Source organism: Octopus bimaculoides, chromosome 18, assembly GCF_001194135.2.
Source record: "Octopus bimaculoides isolate UCB-OBI-ISO-001 chromosome 18, ASM119413v2, whole genome shotgun sequence".
Taxonomy (NCBI): Eukaryota; Metazoa; Mollusca; class Cephalopoda; order Octopoda; family Octopodidae; genus Octopus; species Octopus bimaculoides.
In genome coordinates this window covers 17,980,968-17,997,530 of record NC_068998.1, presented here as the reverse complement: position 1 = coordinate 17,997,530, position 16,563 = coordinate 17,980,968, and the positions used below count along the sequence as shown (strand labels likewise).

Here is a 16,563-nt window from a genome sequence, read left to right as displayed (position 1 = left end):
AACCAGTGTTAGTCTGTTTTCATCCCTGTAACCTACAGTCTGGTTAAAACAAAAGAGACTAACAGAATAAGTAATGTACTTAAAATAATTACCGGGGTTGATTTGTTCAACTAAATCTTTCAAGGTATATAAGTAACTAAAAATTTTGATAGAGACCATAACTATTGTATTCTGACTGATACCAAAATGTCTTCTAACAGACCAGACTGTTATATTAATGTGCTCCTTTTTTAATGTGTATATGTAGTGCCATACAGAGAGATGGATTTAACATCACTCACTCATCCATGAAGACCTTCTCTAATAACCTGACATACCAAGTCTCTTATCCTGGTACAATATGGACACCATTAAACTGTCCCCATTAAAAATGCTTATCTCAGTCATCCATACATACAAGCTTGTTCTTTGCAGGTGTTGGTGCCACATAAAATGCACTTGTGTCAGTGCTGCATAAATGCACCCATGCCAGTGACACATAAAAAGCACCTAGCACACTCTGTAAAATGTTTCTTGTTAGGAAGGGCATCCAGCTGTAGAAACCATGCCACAACAGACAATTGGAGTCTGGATAGCTCCCTGTCAAACTGTCCAACCCATACCAGCTTGGAAAATGGATGTTAAATTATGATGATGGTAAGAAGCAGAGTCACATATGCATATTAAAGGATAAGTGAAGATGGAAGACTTATCTCTTAAAATGTATGTCGAAAGCAATCAAAAAGACAAAAGTTATGGTTTCTATCAAGGCCTTTGATAGAAGTATTGGTAGCTTAATGCAAAGAAGCAATACAGGTTAGATGCTGGCAACCACAGTTCAACAAATAGCAGGAGTTATCAGTAGTTTATTGTATGATTTGATTATTACAGCTACCCACTTACCAAACTGTATGTCTCTCTCAGTGCATGTCATTACAATTGGTGGGCTTAATTACAATTTATTTACCAAATCTTTCAGTTTATGATAGCAGTTTATTAAAGCTGTAATACTGAATAAATAATTTTTTCTCTGATTTACATTGTTAATTGGCTTTTTATTATCTTCCCATTTATATACTGGAATGGTGATGCTTCATGTAAATTACATGAGCATATAGTTTCAAGTGGGTAAAAATAAAGAATTTTTTTTTCTTTGTAAGGAAAGGAAGGACACTATTCATAGCCCTTTTAGACATTCCTAGATAAGAGTGAAGAGAAAACTGAGCATAATAACTGTCAACAAGTATAGCTACCTGAAGTTTTGAAATGAAACTCTGCGACCATTAATATAGGCTTTCATCAAAAAAATATCAGAAGCTTGAAGAGGTGAAAAGTCAAATACTATGACAAATCTGATGCATAAGAAATGAAGGAAAAAGAGAGTTCTGGAGAATCTGACCAGTTAATTATGTAGCTATAGTTCAGTTCAACTGACTGAACTAATTCAAGAACAGAAGTAGAAGGGAAAATACATAAACAACACTGAAAAAGATAAAATAATACATAATACAATGATAAAAAAAAACAAAAAGAAATGCCTTGCACTATTTTAACAAAACTAATGGAAATTGTCACTGATGATGGGAATCAGGGGACTAAATTTTAATTATCATTATTATTGTACTTTCCCAATAGCATGACAGTTTAGCACAAAAGATGGATCGGTGATAAAATAAAATCTACTGAAAACTTCCATGCAAAAGAGAAAAAAGATTAAAAGATAAGAAAGTTCTAATTGACATGTACAGTGATAAGTGCATTATATGTCCTATAATTGTTAGCCCCAATAATCTTTGATAAGTGCTCATACAGATCCTAAATACTCCACAGGAAAAATCTAGTTTCCTTTTGCCCAAATTACTGCTGTCAAATTGAGTGGTGTTTTAGACTTAATCAGGTTGAAAACTTTATCTAATTTCTCCCAACATTATTTGAAACCTTGCTACTAACACCAGCACCACATCAACAAAGACTTCCAGGCAATATTATAGTCATTCTTGTAGTCATTGCAACAATAAAAACATATTTTATACTAAACTGTTCAAAGTGCTGTTGATACAACTTTGGTGCATTCATCACTCACAGACATCCTGGCTGTACCCGATTAAAGATTACCTAAAATGATTGACAAAACTAACAATCATTAAAATCCTTATTTTCAAGATATTAATGATTATCCCTAATAACAGACATGTGCGATAAATCAGTGTCCTGTCTTCTTGCACTGCTTTCTCAAGGAACAGAGGTTGCTAACTCTTCACTGCCAGCCCTCTAAACTTATGCATTACAGCCATTATTCTTCATACTCTCTCTCTTCCCCCCCCCCCTCATCTGTTTCCTCAACTTACTAACCTACAAATCCACAACTATTCAACCTGAGCATCAAACATACTAAACCTCATCTAATTATCACAATGTTGTAGTCAAAGTTTTTCAGATAGCATGAATGCAGACTCTTCTCCCAGCTAACATAAAAAATATAATCTCTGACAGCCAGGTACATTCCAAAGAGACTATTTCATTTTCTAGACAACTATTTCAAGGAAGAACAATGTCATGCATCCATATGCAAACATAAAAATAGAGTCATTAAATTTTGATATTCCATGTATGGAAACAAATTTTGTAAAAATATAAGCGAGATGCCATTACATAATGAATCTCGTTCAACCTGTCTCACTCTAATTACCAATCAAGTAATCACTACTATTTTCTCACTTGGACTAACGAAATTGTCACTTAAGTTTGTCCAATGAGCTAAATATTCACACAAACTGTCTTTTACACTCCACTGACTTCAGTCTGATTCCTTAAACTTCTTAAATAATTCAACACATTTTACTCAGTTACACTTTTATATTAGCTAATAAGAAAAACGAAAATATCATCACCATCATCAACAACAAATTAATTTCCTCCCACCCCCACCTATTTTTTTTTTAACCTTGAGGTTGATTGAACAGTTTAGCAGATAAGCATACATTAAAACTCTACAGTTTACAGTAATCAGTTTTTTTTTTTTTTTTTTTTTTTAATTTCTACCTTCAGAAACTGTTAGCAGCAGCCCCATTGCTACCACCACCACCAGAATAATACCTAAATCATTTTACAGTGAGAAAGAATTATCATTCTGTTCCTAAGCTAAAAGAGATAAGAAACAGAAGGAATAAAGTAGTTATCAAAATTAAGCAAGCCATGTTGTGCTGCCTGCTTGCCTCTCTCTCTCTCTCTCTCACACACACTCACACACTCACACACACACACACACACTAAAACTACAACAACTTCTGCTACTCTCAAATCCCCATTACAGCTGTGACTAAAATTACTCTCTTTACCAATCATACAGAATATTTCCAGCTCTATTGATATTTCTTCCTAAAAAATTGTAACCTTGAGTTTCATCACCTACATCTTGCCTCTGTCAATTTCCAAAGCAAACCTTATGTAGAGTCTCTTCTCTGATCATTGGATTTCTACCCTTGGAAAGTTCCCCTCCAGGGTCTATGGATGGGTAAAGTCTTTTGTGGAAGACCAGTACTTATCCATACATTCAAATCTCTCCTCTTTTCTCCACATCATTGATGATGTCTAAAGGGAAGACAATATCAGCCTTTCAGCTGGAGAAACGTGGATGGGGAGAGAGGGAAGCAGAGGTCTGGTCTGTATAATTGCTATGAAGTTAACTTCACAAAAGGAACCAAACAACCAGGAAGGTATGCAGTGTTAAACAGAATGGTATTTTAGGCCTAAAAGTCAAGTTGAACATTTTATTTAATTTGTCCCATCGTCATCATTATCATCGTCTTTTAACGTCTGTTTTTCATGCTGCTATGGGTTGGACAGTTTGGCTGGACCTGACAAGCTGGAGAGCTGTACCAGGTTCTAATCTAACTTGGTTTGGTTTCTATGACTGGATGCCCTTGCTAATGCCAACCACTTTACAGAGTGTGCTGGGTGTTTTTAACATGGTACTGACATGAGCAGCTTTACATGGCACCGGCACAAGTGCTTTTTACATGACACCAGAACAAGACTCTTGCAGGCCAATCCTCTTCATCAGGGGACCTTAACCCTTAACATTTCTGCTGTGGAGGACGGGCCTTCTTGAGTACAGTCCTATCAGCACTCATTCAACAAAGACTTACACAATAATATTGTAATTACAACAACATACAATAGCAATATTGTAACTAATATTTATAACATAGTGAGGCAAAGTGCTGGCAGAATCGTTAGCACACTGGGCAAAATGTTTAGCAGTATTTCATTCATCTTTACTTTCTGAGTTCAAATTCTGCCAAGGTTGATTTTGCTTTCATTCTTTCAGCGACGATAAAAGAAGTACCTGTTGAGTACTGGGGTCGATGTAATTGACTCATCCCTTCTCATGAAATTGCTGGCTTTGTGCCAAAATTTGAGATCGCCATTAATTACATAGTATCAACACTACTTAGTATCCTGGTTTTATGCAGTCACAAAGAATAGTTCATTGATCACACAGATCCGATCTAAGATAAATTATTATTATTATTATTATTATTCAGTAATCTTAAGGCAGTGAGCTGACATACCAGACAAAATACTTAGCAGCATTCCTTCTGGCTTTGCCCTCTGAGTTCAAATTCCCCTGAGGTTAACTTTGCCTTTCATCCTTTCGGGGTCAATAAATAAGCGCCAGTTGAACACGGAGATCAATGTAATTGACTAGCCATCCCCCACTCACCTAAAACTCCTGGCCTTGTGCCAAAATTTGAAACGATTATTCAAAAGTTTTATACTAACTGTATGCTTTTACTGTGCTACAAAGTGCAGCTCTGTGTATCTTGGCTTTACACATTGTTTTGTTTTGGTATTGTTATTTTCATTGTATTGAAAGTGCTCTATGTTATATGTGTGTGGTGCCTAGTAATGCTATTTTCTATATGTTATGCATATTGTAAGTCCCAGGGGGTTTAATTATATATTTGTCTACTTGTCTTTTTGTCATTGCATAGACACCTATTATTTGCAGGAATTGTTCCTGTTTCAAGCCCCATATTCTATATGGTTTTCTGTATTTGGCAACATTTCTTTCCCTGGAGGTCATTGACAACAATAGATTATCATTATTATTATTATTATTATTAAGGTAGTGAGCTGGAAGAATCATTAGCACACCAGGCAAAATACTTAGTGGTACTTCACCTGTCACCACATTCTGAGTTCAAATTCCACCGAGGTCAACTTTGCCTTTCATCTTTTCGGGGTCAATAAAATAAGTACCAATTGAACTCTGGGGTCGAAGTGATTGACTAGTCCCCTCCCCACAAATTCCAGGCTTTGTGCCTATAGTAGAAAGGATTATTATTATTATTATTATTATTATTATTATTATTAATTAATTTATTAATTTATTTATTTATTTGATTGTGGATATTTCAATGATTTCACTGCCAAAGTTCAAACAAAAATATTACTAGTAGCAAAACTTCATTAAAAAAAAAAAATAAATACACTTGTTACATGAATTAAAAAACATTCACAAATAAAAAAAAACAAAAAAAAAACATTAAAACAAAATTTAGAAATTTTTTTAACAAATCAAAAAACAAATAAAGCTTTAAAAAACATCAAAACAATAATATTAACAAGAACAGAAAACAAAGTTTAAAAAAAAACAAAAAAAAACTGTTTACTCAAATTGAAATTGGTTGAAATTTTGATTCAGACTAAAGAAAGCAACAACAACAAGAACAATAACATAAAAATCATATGTTATGTTGAAGCCAATGTATAATCATTATTGTTCTTTGTATGCACAGAGTGACAGAATCAGTTGAAACAGGTGCAGCCTGAGTGTTCTGTCAGGGCCTAGGTCCACAAATTTGTAAACTAATGAAACTTGCTAATTATACAGTGTGCCATCTGTTTTCAGCAAGGACCTGTATCTACTTAATAATGTGTTTATTTACAGCTACATGAACTTGCATCATTTGGAATAAAGTACTATGATCAGGGACATAGTACAGTGCTTAGAGCAAGAACTGTATCTACTCTCAAGGTACCCATTAGAAGCTACATGGACTTCAATTACTAAGGGTAAAGAACCACGAATATGGACACATCACTTTACTTATAGCAAGAACATGTACCTGCTCTCGAGATGCCTAACTGTAGCTACATGGATTTGCATTACTAAGAGTAAAGTACACACAGCTGTGACTGTACAGTATCTGCTCTCAAGGTCTCTAATTGTAGCTACATGGACTCGCATTACTAGGAGTAAAGTACCACAGCTATAGAGACAACACAGTGCTTACAACAAGGATCTGTCTACTTGCATGGTGCTTATTTGCAGGCATCTTTAGACTTGCATCTTTAGGAGTGATAATACCATGGCTATGGACACACTGCTGCAATATAACATTTGTGACAAGACACAAACCATTGGCATTTTACTGGTAGGCTGAAAGTCTGTTGACTTAGCCAGGTGTGAATTTCCTGTTTTCAGAATTTCTATCGCTAAGGGAATTTCCTTTTTGATTTTTTGATTTTTGATTTTTTCTTTTTCTATTGCCAATTTATTTTGTATTCAATGTTTGAATCAAAGTTCATTACAATAATATACAAATATAAATACATAAATAAATACAACAAACTTACACAAACATATTTAAATTTAAAAATCAATGAAAATACAATAATGAGCACGCACACACACACACACACACACACACATACACTCAAATATATGAATATAAAGACACGTGGCTCCTGCTACTGATTTATTTCTGTGTGTGTATATGCACACACACACACACACACACACACACACACCCATCACACATACATAATTAATATAAAAGAAAAAAAATAAACTCTTTTTAATGGTGAGTGAGAACATGTAAAAGAGAAGACTACACAGGTTGTAGGTTACAGGTTACAGGTTATAGTGGACAAGCTAAATGGAACTACAATACCAAGCTACAAAGTTTTAGAGGATGGGAAGTATATCTAGTAGATTCGGGGATTAAATTCTGTTTCCATAAACAGCAGTAAGGCATGAAATTCTGGTCAATTCTGAAAGCTAATCCATGCATTATCAGTCAAGTGATCCCTGATTTGCAACTTATAAGGAATACAAATGTATTTTGAAAGCAGCATGAAAAAATCCTGGTTCAAATATACCAGTAAGTGGAATTAACGAAGGTAGACTAGTAGGGGTTAAAAATGCTTTCATGACAACCAACAAGTCGAGATGTAGTGATTCAAGATGTAAGATACTGTCACATACATAAGCATGCAGCAATGTACACATATTGGTTTCTGAAGTGTTAATTTTCTATTTGTATTGGAGAGAGGACAACTTATGATGTAACTAGTGTAATATGAGAGCGATTCACACAGAAGAAGCACACAAAGAATTTAGTATTAAAGTTTTCAAATAGTCGCCAACATTTCAATAGGGTTTCTTATCCATTTGGGTGAATTATTGCAAAATAAAAAGAAGATATTTCAGACTAGGTGCCAAGGTTTAAAACAAAAAAGACACTATGGAATTAGATAAAATAAGGAGGAATAACTAAGACCTCAAAATGAAGACACTGTGAGCTAGGAAACATAGAAAGGTAATAATAATTCATTGTGAAATACATATAAATATTGTAGAATAAGAAATAGGAAGTCCTTGGCACAATATTGTATATTTGATAAAATGAATAGAAATAACTTTTCTGTTTACAAACCATTTATAAACACCTACAGAAAAGCTATTTCTATTCATTTTTTCAAATATATATATATATATATATATATATACATACATACACACATACAAGGACAGACAGACACACACACACACACACACACACACACACACACTCATACATACATACATACATACAAAGAAAACAAACAAACAAACAAAGTAATATGTCGGCACTCAGATGCATTTCTAAAAATGCAGTATATAAGGGTCATTAGATAAAGCAAATAGAAATAGGAGCTTCATATTTTTAACAGTAATACAAACATTGATTAATGTGATAAACATCACCAAATGACAAAACACACACAGAAACTTGCTGTTACACCCTACACTTAACTCTAGCTGACCTCATGCAATGTGATATTATGCATTATGATCTAAAGTTAACAATGAAATCGGGATACAAGTTTAATGAATTAAGATGTAAAAACTGTTATATAGAAACTAGAAACTCTTCTAAATTATTAAATAGATCTACATTAACCAACATTAACCACAAGAACACAGACCAACTCACTGTTAATTCAATTGGAAGGTTTTGTGCAAAATAAGACAGAAGATATATTTGTGATGCGGGTCTATTTTGCAGGTCTTTCTCACACATTGCTTTTCAAAGAATGCATCTAATATTGTGTTTTATTGGATCCTCTCTCACAAAGCAATTTTCAGTAGTAGAATATCATAACCAGAGCATTGGTTAAAACATTGTGTGAACAATTTGGGTAATTGTGCCTAGGTGGGAGTATGAACGATTGTGTATCATAGTTTTTTATGTTCCTTCTTATTTTCAATTGCTAACAAAACACTCACTCCTTAATAATTTCATTTGCTAAAAATCACCTTTCCCTTCACTTTTACGTTCATGGGGTAACAGGCAGACAGCTAAGAAGATATTTCAGTTTCTCATTATCTTTTGACACTTTTACAGATTTTTTGCACATCATCATCATTTAGCATTTGCTTTCCATGCTGGCATGGGTTAGATGGTTTGACTAGAACTGGTAAGCCAGAGAGCTGCGCTAGGCTCCAATCTGTTCTAGCTTGGTTTCTATGACTGGATACTCTTCCTAATGCCAGCCACCCCATAAGGTGTACCGGGTGCATTTTATATGTCACCAGCACAAATATTATTCTTACTTCACATTTGAACAACCTTCACTATGAAAGAAACTCAAAGACTTGAAGCAAGAAGAGAAAAATAATGAGGTGGTGCAGGCAAAAGATGAGAGAAAAACAAAGAGAAAATACAAGGAAGTTGAAGATAAAACTAACAAAATAAGAGGAGCCAACAGGACTGAGCACAAACATGTAAGGATACCTACAATATCAAAAAGAAAGTCAACAGGTACGAAGAGAGAGCAAGGACGGTGAACAGAGAGCTGATTATACAGTATATAACGAGAGAGAGAGAACTAGACAAAAGAAGAGGAAGAGAGAAACAACGACGGAGAGAGAGGGGGGGAGAAAGTAAGAGAGAGAGAGAGAGAGATATGTGCAATGAAATAAAACAAGCCAAGGACAACAGGAAGAATATGAAGAAAAAATTCAAGAAAGGAATCAAGTATGACAAGTAAACATGAACAGAGTAAACGAAGAAGTTGTTAAATTTGAGAAATATTCAAAGATGACCACACCAAGGATGATTTGGTGCCCTAACGACATGACATCAGGAGGAATAAGCTTTCATTTCAATAACCTCGATCTTTTTCTAAAGCATTATCATAAAGGTACTTTAACATAACGAAACAATGTTATGGGAAGATATAAATTTAAGCATCAAAATAAATTAAGGAAGTATACAAATCATGTCTTTCCAGATATCCTGCATGTTGTTATAATAGTGCAGTGCTAGCCCAAAAGCTTAGTGGCTCAGTTGTTAGCTTCAAAACTATAAGGTTGCAGGTTCAAATTCTAGACTGGTTGGAACATTGTGTCTTTAGGCAAAGCACTTAATTTTATGATGTTCCAATACACTTAGTTGAAAACTGTTTGTGGCTGATGTAGATTATTATCCCAAATGACTGAATGAGTCTATCACACACACACACACACACACACATAAAGCAACAATTTTATCAACAATAATGGGAGAATAACTACCCATTAATCTGTTGCGTAGTCCTAAGGAAAACACAATCTTCCAGAAATAGCTCTTAAGAGTGATAGCTGATAGTCAAGTATTAATAATATAGAATGGTGTAGAAGGAAAAAAGGCTCCTGGGGTAAAACCCATTCACTTTATGAGCCTTGAGCTGCAGAGCCAAGACAACTTCTTTAGAAGTATTTTCTAAAGAAGCAGCCTATGGTGAGATGCTCTGATAAGATGACCATCAATGCTGAACATAAACAGCTAGATAGCAGAGAAAAATATCATAAAGTCACATTCACCAAGAAGCAGTGGAAGTACTAAAAATATATCATGAGGATAAATGTGGGTATACATGTATTAACAGTTAGAGTTGTTCTAAATCATTTCTATATGAAAAAAATATGAGATTCATACTTAATATTTTTCATGAACAAGATGTTATCAAAATTTACTATTGAACTATAAATGTAGCATGGTGTTGTTTAACCACAGGTTAGATCTGTTCTAGCAGACCTGTGATCTAAGGCTTCCTAAATATGACTAATCCCATATTTCTATGGATACCTTAAAATTACAATATCTAATGTAGCCTTTCCTTTTTCTTACTCTACTGAAGTGTGATATCAGGAAGATTTAACTGCAATTTTTAGCAGGCTGACACACAATGCAATGGTTCCCTCAGTGCCACAGGCATTGGATAGCACTATGAATAGATGCTGATTAATACCTATTCATGAGATAGATATAATAAGTCAAATACAATTGTAGCGGAAAATATTCGGTTATATACATTCTCAATAACAATGTTTATTCCACAAAGAGTCCAACAGTGAATTTTTATATATAAATGCACTTGAGGTAATCCCTAATATATTTCTGAATCACATGTTTAGAAATGATGCAGCAAATTCTAGTGGTACCTATACAAGACCTCAGATAGTTCTTAGAAAATTAAATGAAATTAAAGAATAATATTAAACTTTTTTATTAATATAGAACGGAAATTCATATCTATACTTCTGACAAAGAAAATACGAAACTAGTATAAACAGGATAACTCGAATAGGTTTCATCAGAGTGGTGAGGTCAATAAAGGAATTGACTATAAATATTTATAGGAGTTTGTTTTATAGTACATAATAAGTAATAACCACAAATAGTAGGCACAAATGTCGACCGTCAAATAATGTATCTCTGGCAAAGATTTTCAACTGTCACAGGCCCAATCCACCTAAACATTAACAAATATGATGGAGAGGTACATCTCATTTCTGAAGATATTGAGTATAATGTATAACAGAGGATTGAGGATTGTTACATTAACATCCAGTTCTCAGGGTTTATCCTTAAGTGGGTAAAACTGGTAACAGTTTGATGTGCTTATCATGGAAGAGAGGATACTTTCAGCTGCTCAAAGTTGCAGTAGAAAATACTTTTCTCAGAGAAAGGTGAAAACAAAAATCTGTGATAAAAAAATGCTGCTCAAAATAAAATCTAATCCAGTCCCTTTGAAATATTACAGCCCCCTTCAGTGAACCATCAATACCCAGACAATCCATCTTTAAGTGAAGGATTGATTACATCAGAAGAAAGTAAAGGGTCTACAAACATAATTGTTAATTATAACTGAACTAAAAAGCTGAATAGATCAAGATGAAAAAATAATGTAAAGCTTTATGTCAAATTTCCTATTACCTTTTTATAATCTATTAAAGTGAGGTAGGAGAAATAAATAGTATCTTACTTAATCAGTAATAATTATGTCCAGCCTAATCTGGTAATTATTATTTCTAGAACAAAGTAATCTAAAGAAAATAACCAAAGGAGTTAGAATATTTGTAAAAACAAATCCCTGGCACACTAAAAGCAAGGAAGGTAGTAAATTCGTGAAGAAATTAATACAATGGATAAAGATAATGACTCATACCTGAAGACAGACTTTACTTATTGATCACAAATGAGCAGAAGGGTTAGGGTTAGGGTTAGGGTTAGGTTATGTTGAGTGTAGACTGGAGAGTCATTTTTTTATTTTAGTTTTTATTTTACTGGTATTAGTCATTCTTTTGTAGCTGTGCTGGTGTACTGGCCTTTAAAAGTGTAGTTAATTATATTGACCCCAGGGACTTGATTATTGGGAATTGTTACAATATTTAACCTCAGAAGTATGAGAGGTCAATTTAATAGACTTAACAATTTATCATACTAGTTTTTGGTCTTTCATATCTTTAACTTTGAAGTACACAAAAATAGAGTAAAGATTTTCAACCATCTTATAATTACAAAAGAAACTGAAAATTTACCAAAATTCAGAATAATTACACCCAACTGCAAAACACATTAAAAACTGACAAAAGACAATTCATACAAGGGATACTGTTCAAGGACCAAAAACTACCTCATATGACCTTTGAGCTTTCAACACTACCCTGATTGTGTCTACACATTTTGGTCATCTTACCAAGAATTCCTATATGTCACTGCTCAAGCTGAATAACTATCAGCAACACTCTACAATGAAAAAAACCACCTATTTTTTGTTAACTCTTTTGTCATTAATCCCAATCTTCATACACACAACTGAAAACCAAGATTTCAGCTATGGCTATCACATCTTCTCTCAATGGGTCCTCTCTCTTTTTTTTTTTTTTTTTCTTATATAGTAGAGAATGATTTGGATGCTATTTTGTGGAGAAGAGGCATAATAAACAAAACAAAAAGCAATTAGAGCAGACAGCATGTATTTTCTTCTTCAATAACCATCAATACATATTTCACAAGTAAGAGCCACAAAAAACATGTTATCTCAGACACAACCACATTAGATGGCCTGAGAACAGTGCAGTCTTTGACCATTCATGACATAAGAACACCTACTATTGTGCAGAATATAAGTAGAACTAACCAACCACATCAACTAAATATTTCAGAATAACTTCTTTGGGTGGTAAACCTAATAAGCTAACTTGTTTAGCACTACTTCTTGCTTTATGAGTATCTTTAGTGAAACTAGTTTCCTTATACACATTCAAACTAGACCCTAAATACGTTTTGTGCCCATACTATTCTTGTAGACATTGATCTGCAAATCTTCAGGCTGGCAATTAGTTGCAAAACTCCTATTAGTCTGGAGAAGATGGATCACACTACTTCTCTTTCTCTGACTTTGTGTATATATATATATATATATATATATATATATATATATACATACAGAGTGCGGTGTATATATATATACAGGGTGCGGTGAATAAACTGTCATCTAATTTGTGCAAAAATGAAAATGACACTTGACATCTCATTTTAACAGATATATTTACCAAAATTATATAAAAATAGCTTGAAATATTAAAGAGTAAATTTATTCAATAAAATCGCCATTGCCTTCAACCACAGCCTCCAGGCGACTTCAGAATCTCCTGCAGCTCTTCTGGACAGTCTCCTTGTTGAAGTTGGTGAATGCTGCCATAATCCTTGGCTTCAGTTCACCTTTGATGTTACAAGGAGTTTTGTTCATGTCTCACTCATAATAAACAAGTGGGTTGCAATCTGGGGAGTTAAGTGGCCAGATGTTAGGGATGATGTGGTCAAGAAATTGTCTGACAACCATGACTGGGTGCTACTACTTGTGTGGCATGGTGCAGAGTCCTGTTGCCAGACTTCCAACAGTCACTCTCTTGATTCAGGGCAGCACTGCCTCCTCCAGGCACCTGATGTAGGCCTCCATGTTGAAACTGAGGCCGTGTGGGAAGATGAATGGAGGCATAACGTTGCCATCACTAGTGATCACTACAAACACCATGATGTTGACTGGATGTTGGATTTTTATCACTCTCAGTACATGTCCTCAGACTGAAACCCAAACACTCTGAAATGTTTGTCTTGGAGCTTCTGGTACAAATGCCAAGCAGTACAGCATATTGTTTCCAAATTTCTGGCAGAATGAATTGCGTCATGGTACTGTTTTCCTCACAGATGGTGCCCGACTGACCCTACTATACTTTATAGTAAACAAATTGTGACTTTAATAAATCACACGTCATTATTTCATCATTATTGTTTTGATGCCCACTCATCCATGCTCGCAAGCATCAGATGAAGTTTATTGTATGACAATGACACTTATTTACAACTACTACATGATCTCAAGGCAAGCAGACACAAGTATACACACACACACACACACACACACACAACAAGCTTCTTTCAGTTTCTGACTACCAAATCCACACACAAGGCTTTTATCACTTGGGGAAAATAGTAGAAGACACTTTCTGCAGTTGCCATACCGTGCGACAGAATCCAAAACCATGAAGTTAAGAAACAATCTTTTTCCCCACACAACCACACTTCCTCCTTAATCTACATACTAGACTTAACAGTCTCTAACAATGCTACATCTTCCATATTGCTAAAATTTCATCCTAACAACTGGATTTCATCTTTCCATAAAAAAGAAGAAAATATATTACAGCATTAGTTAACTGCAGTCCTTCTGCAAAGCATGAATACACCCCACTTTAAAATATTGCTCATGGATCTTGACAGATACTTATTTTAAGACATAAATATCTGAATAAGAATTGATACTGGAAAACCTTAAATTAGAAAACAAACTGATAGTGTTCCACTGAATAAAACACGCCAACTCTACGAGACATTAAAAAATTTGATTTTAAAAATGCTCATATTCTAAAGGGATCAACCAAGGATTACTGTGGCTGCTAAACCAACTGACTGAGAAATACATGCAGAGGAAGAAGCTCTGTCTCGAAAAACTGAAAAGTATCAAGTCAAATGCCAGTTTATGAAACAAGTAAAATATGATTTTGAAAGAGTAATATTTCATATAGTGTTTCCTTTTTCTATTATATAATCCAAATGAAAAGATTGTTAAAAATTTCACAGCAAGGAAAAAAATCAATAGAAACCGAAGTCAGACTAATTACATACAAACACACACCAGTATAAATTATTTTTCATCACGACTGTTAGGTCACAGCTAAACAAAAATGCTGTAGTACACATTCATTTTAAACTATATGCACACATGATGGTAAAATATTTCTATGATCATGAGAGAGAGAGAGGGAGAGAGAGAGAAAGAGAGAGAGAAAGAGAGAGAGAGAGAGAGATGACTGAGATGCAAGCAGGAGAATAAGTTCTAGGGTAGTTTGTTTTCTAAAGCTAAATCAGCCAGCTAAACAAGGGAGATAATTCTAAAAATATGCATGTAACTAGTTTCTTGGTGGCGATGAGAGTGCTCTCCCCTGATATTCGATTGGGAACTACAGAAGACGGAGCCAGCAGACAGGCAAGTCTTACCACTGCATGTGGACTCTTTTTCCATACTCAAAGCCGAAGCCCACATAGTCGGAAGACTCTGGCTTAACCTAGCTCTACTTCCGCAGTCTATGTATTTTCTGGTCAAACCATGGTGCTGGCAGTGAGGTTTGACAGAGTTTCCACAGTGAATCCGATCATTACACATGGAGATAATCTTTCCGGGAGGATAGACCTTTCTTTTGGTGTCTGAAAAGAAATCAGCGAAGTCAAAATTTTCCTGAAGACAACAGGCTTAACTTCCTCAGTAAAAGAGATAACTAGTCAAATAGTCCAAATCACATTACTACAATATAACTCTACGGACAAGTGTATCAATATAAAGAACAAAAAAAACGATCTTATTACTTTTTATTTAAGTTTACATATGAAGACTTCTGTTTGTGGCTAGTAATTTTATAGAAAGAACGAAAGCCTGAGTCAGTAGGGTGCTACAGTAGAGCTCGTTGTTATATTTGCAAGTCGATCAAAGAAGTTATGTCAAATCTTAGCTCTACTTTTCAAAAATGTGTGTGTTGAAACACATCATAAAGAAGCAATAATTATTGAAAGAAACCAACTGTTTACACTCTACTGGAGCAGAAATATAGGAATTAGGTTAACTTATTAAAAAAGTATTGATTCTAAAAGAAAACATTTCAAAATATTTTATGATGGTAACAATTAATTAAATGATGAACGTTTCATTTTTAATTAACATTATAAGTATTGAATTATAAATTGTTTTCAACTATGATATGTATAATATATCTAACCTCCAATAATAAGCTATCTTTCTAGAAAATTATTCTACATTAGTTAGCCTTCAAATTAAACTTAATACTAAAATATCTCATAAAATGTAATCAGATCAGAAACAGCATATAAAATTTCAAAATATGAACTGGAAATACAACCATCTAAAGACAAAAATATATATAAATTATTACTTCACTACATATCAGAAATTTATTCATATTCAATGATGTAAAAAAATTAACAGCACATGTTAATATTCAGAACAGATGCAGTCTTGTTGACCAGCAGTTTGGTAAGTTTCACAACAAGCTGTTGAGACAAGCAAACATAATATGTTGATATCAGAAAGCAAACACCAAATCACAGTAACATATACCAATTCCTTTTGTTATATAAAGATTTGACATGAGGATAGAGGGAACCAAAAAATAAAGAAAACTGTCTGACAATTATTAAGCAGGTTCTCATCTGTAAGCATATATATATATATATATATATATGCATATATATATATATATATATACACACACATATATATACATACACGTCCATATATATATATATATACACACATATATATATACATACATATACATATAATACATATATATTATATAATATATAGATATATATAATACAACATATATAATATAATATAATATATATA

At 33.8% G+C, this 16,563-nt stretch overlaps 1 protein-coding gene across 11 annotated transcripts in view; it reads right to left on the bottom strand.

The window, feature by feature from the left end:
• LOC106882892 (phosphatidylinositol 4-phosphate 5-kinase type-1 alpha) overlaps positions 1 to 16,563 on the bottom strand; it is a 234,919-nt gene that overhangs the window by 29,355 nt on the left and 189,001 nt on the right. For 9 of the 11 annotated variants that reach the window (XM_052974610.1, XM_052974612.1, XM_052974613.1 and 6 more), the window contains one exon: positions 15,141 to 15,347. The exons of the other annotated variants lie outside the window; for them this stretch is intronic. In XM_052974610.1, coding sequence (XP_052830570.1) covers positions 15,141 to 15,347 — 207 coding nt within the window. The remainder of the gene's footprint in view (positions 1 to 15,140; positions 15,348 to 16,563) is intronic. 11 annotated transcript variants of the gene reach the window in all.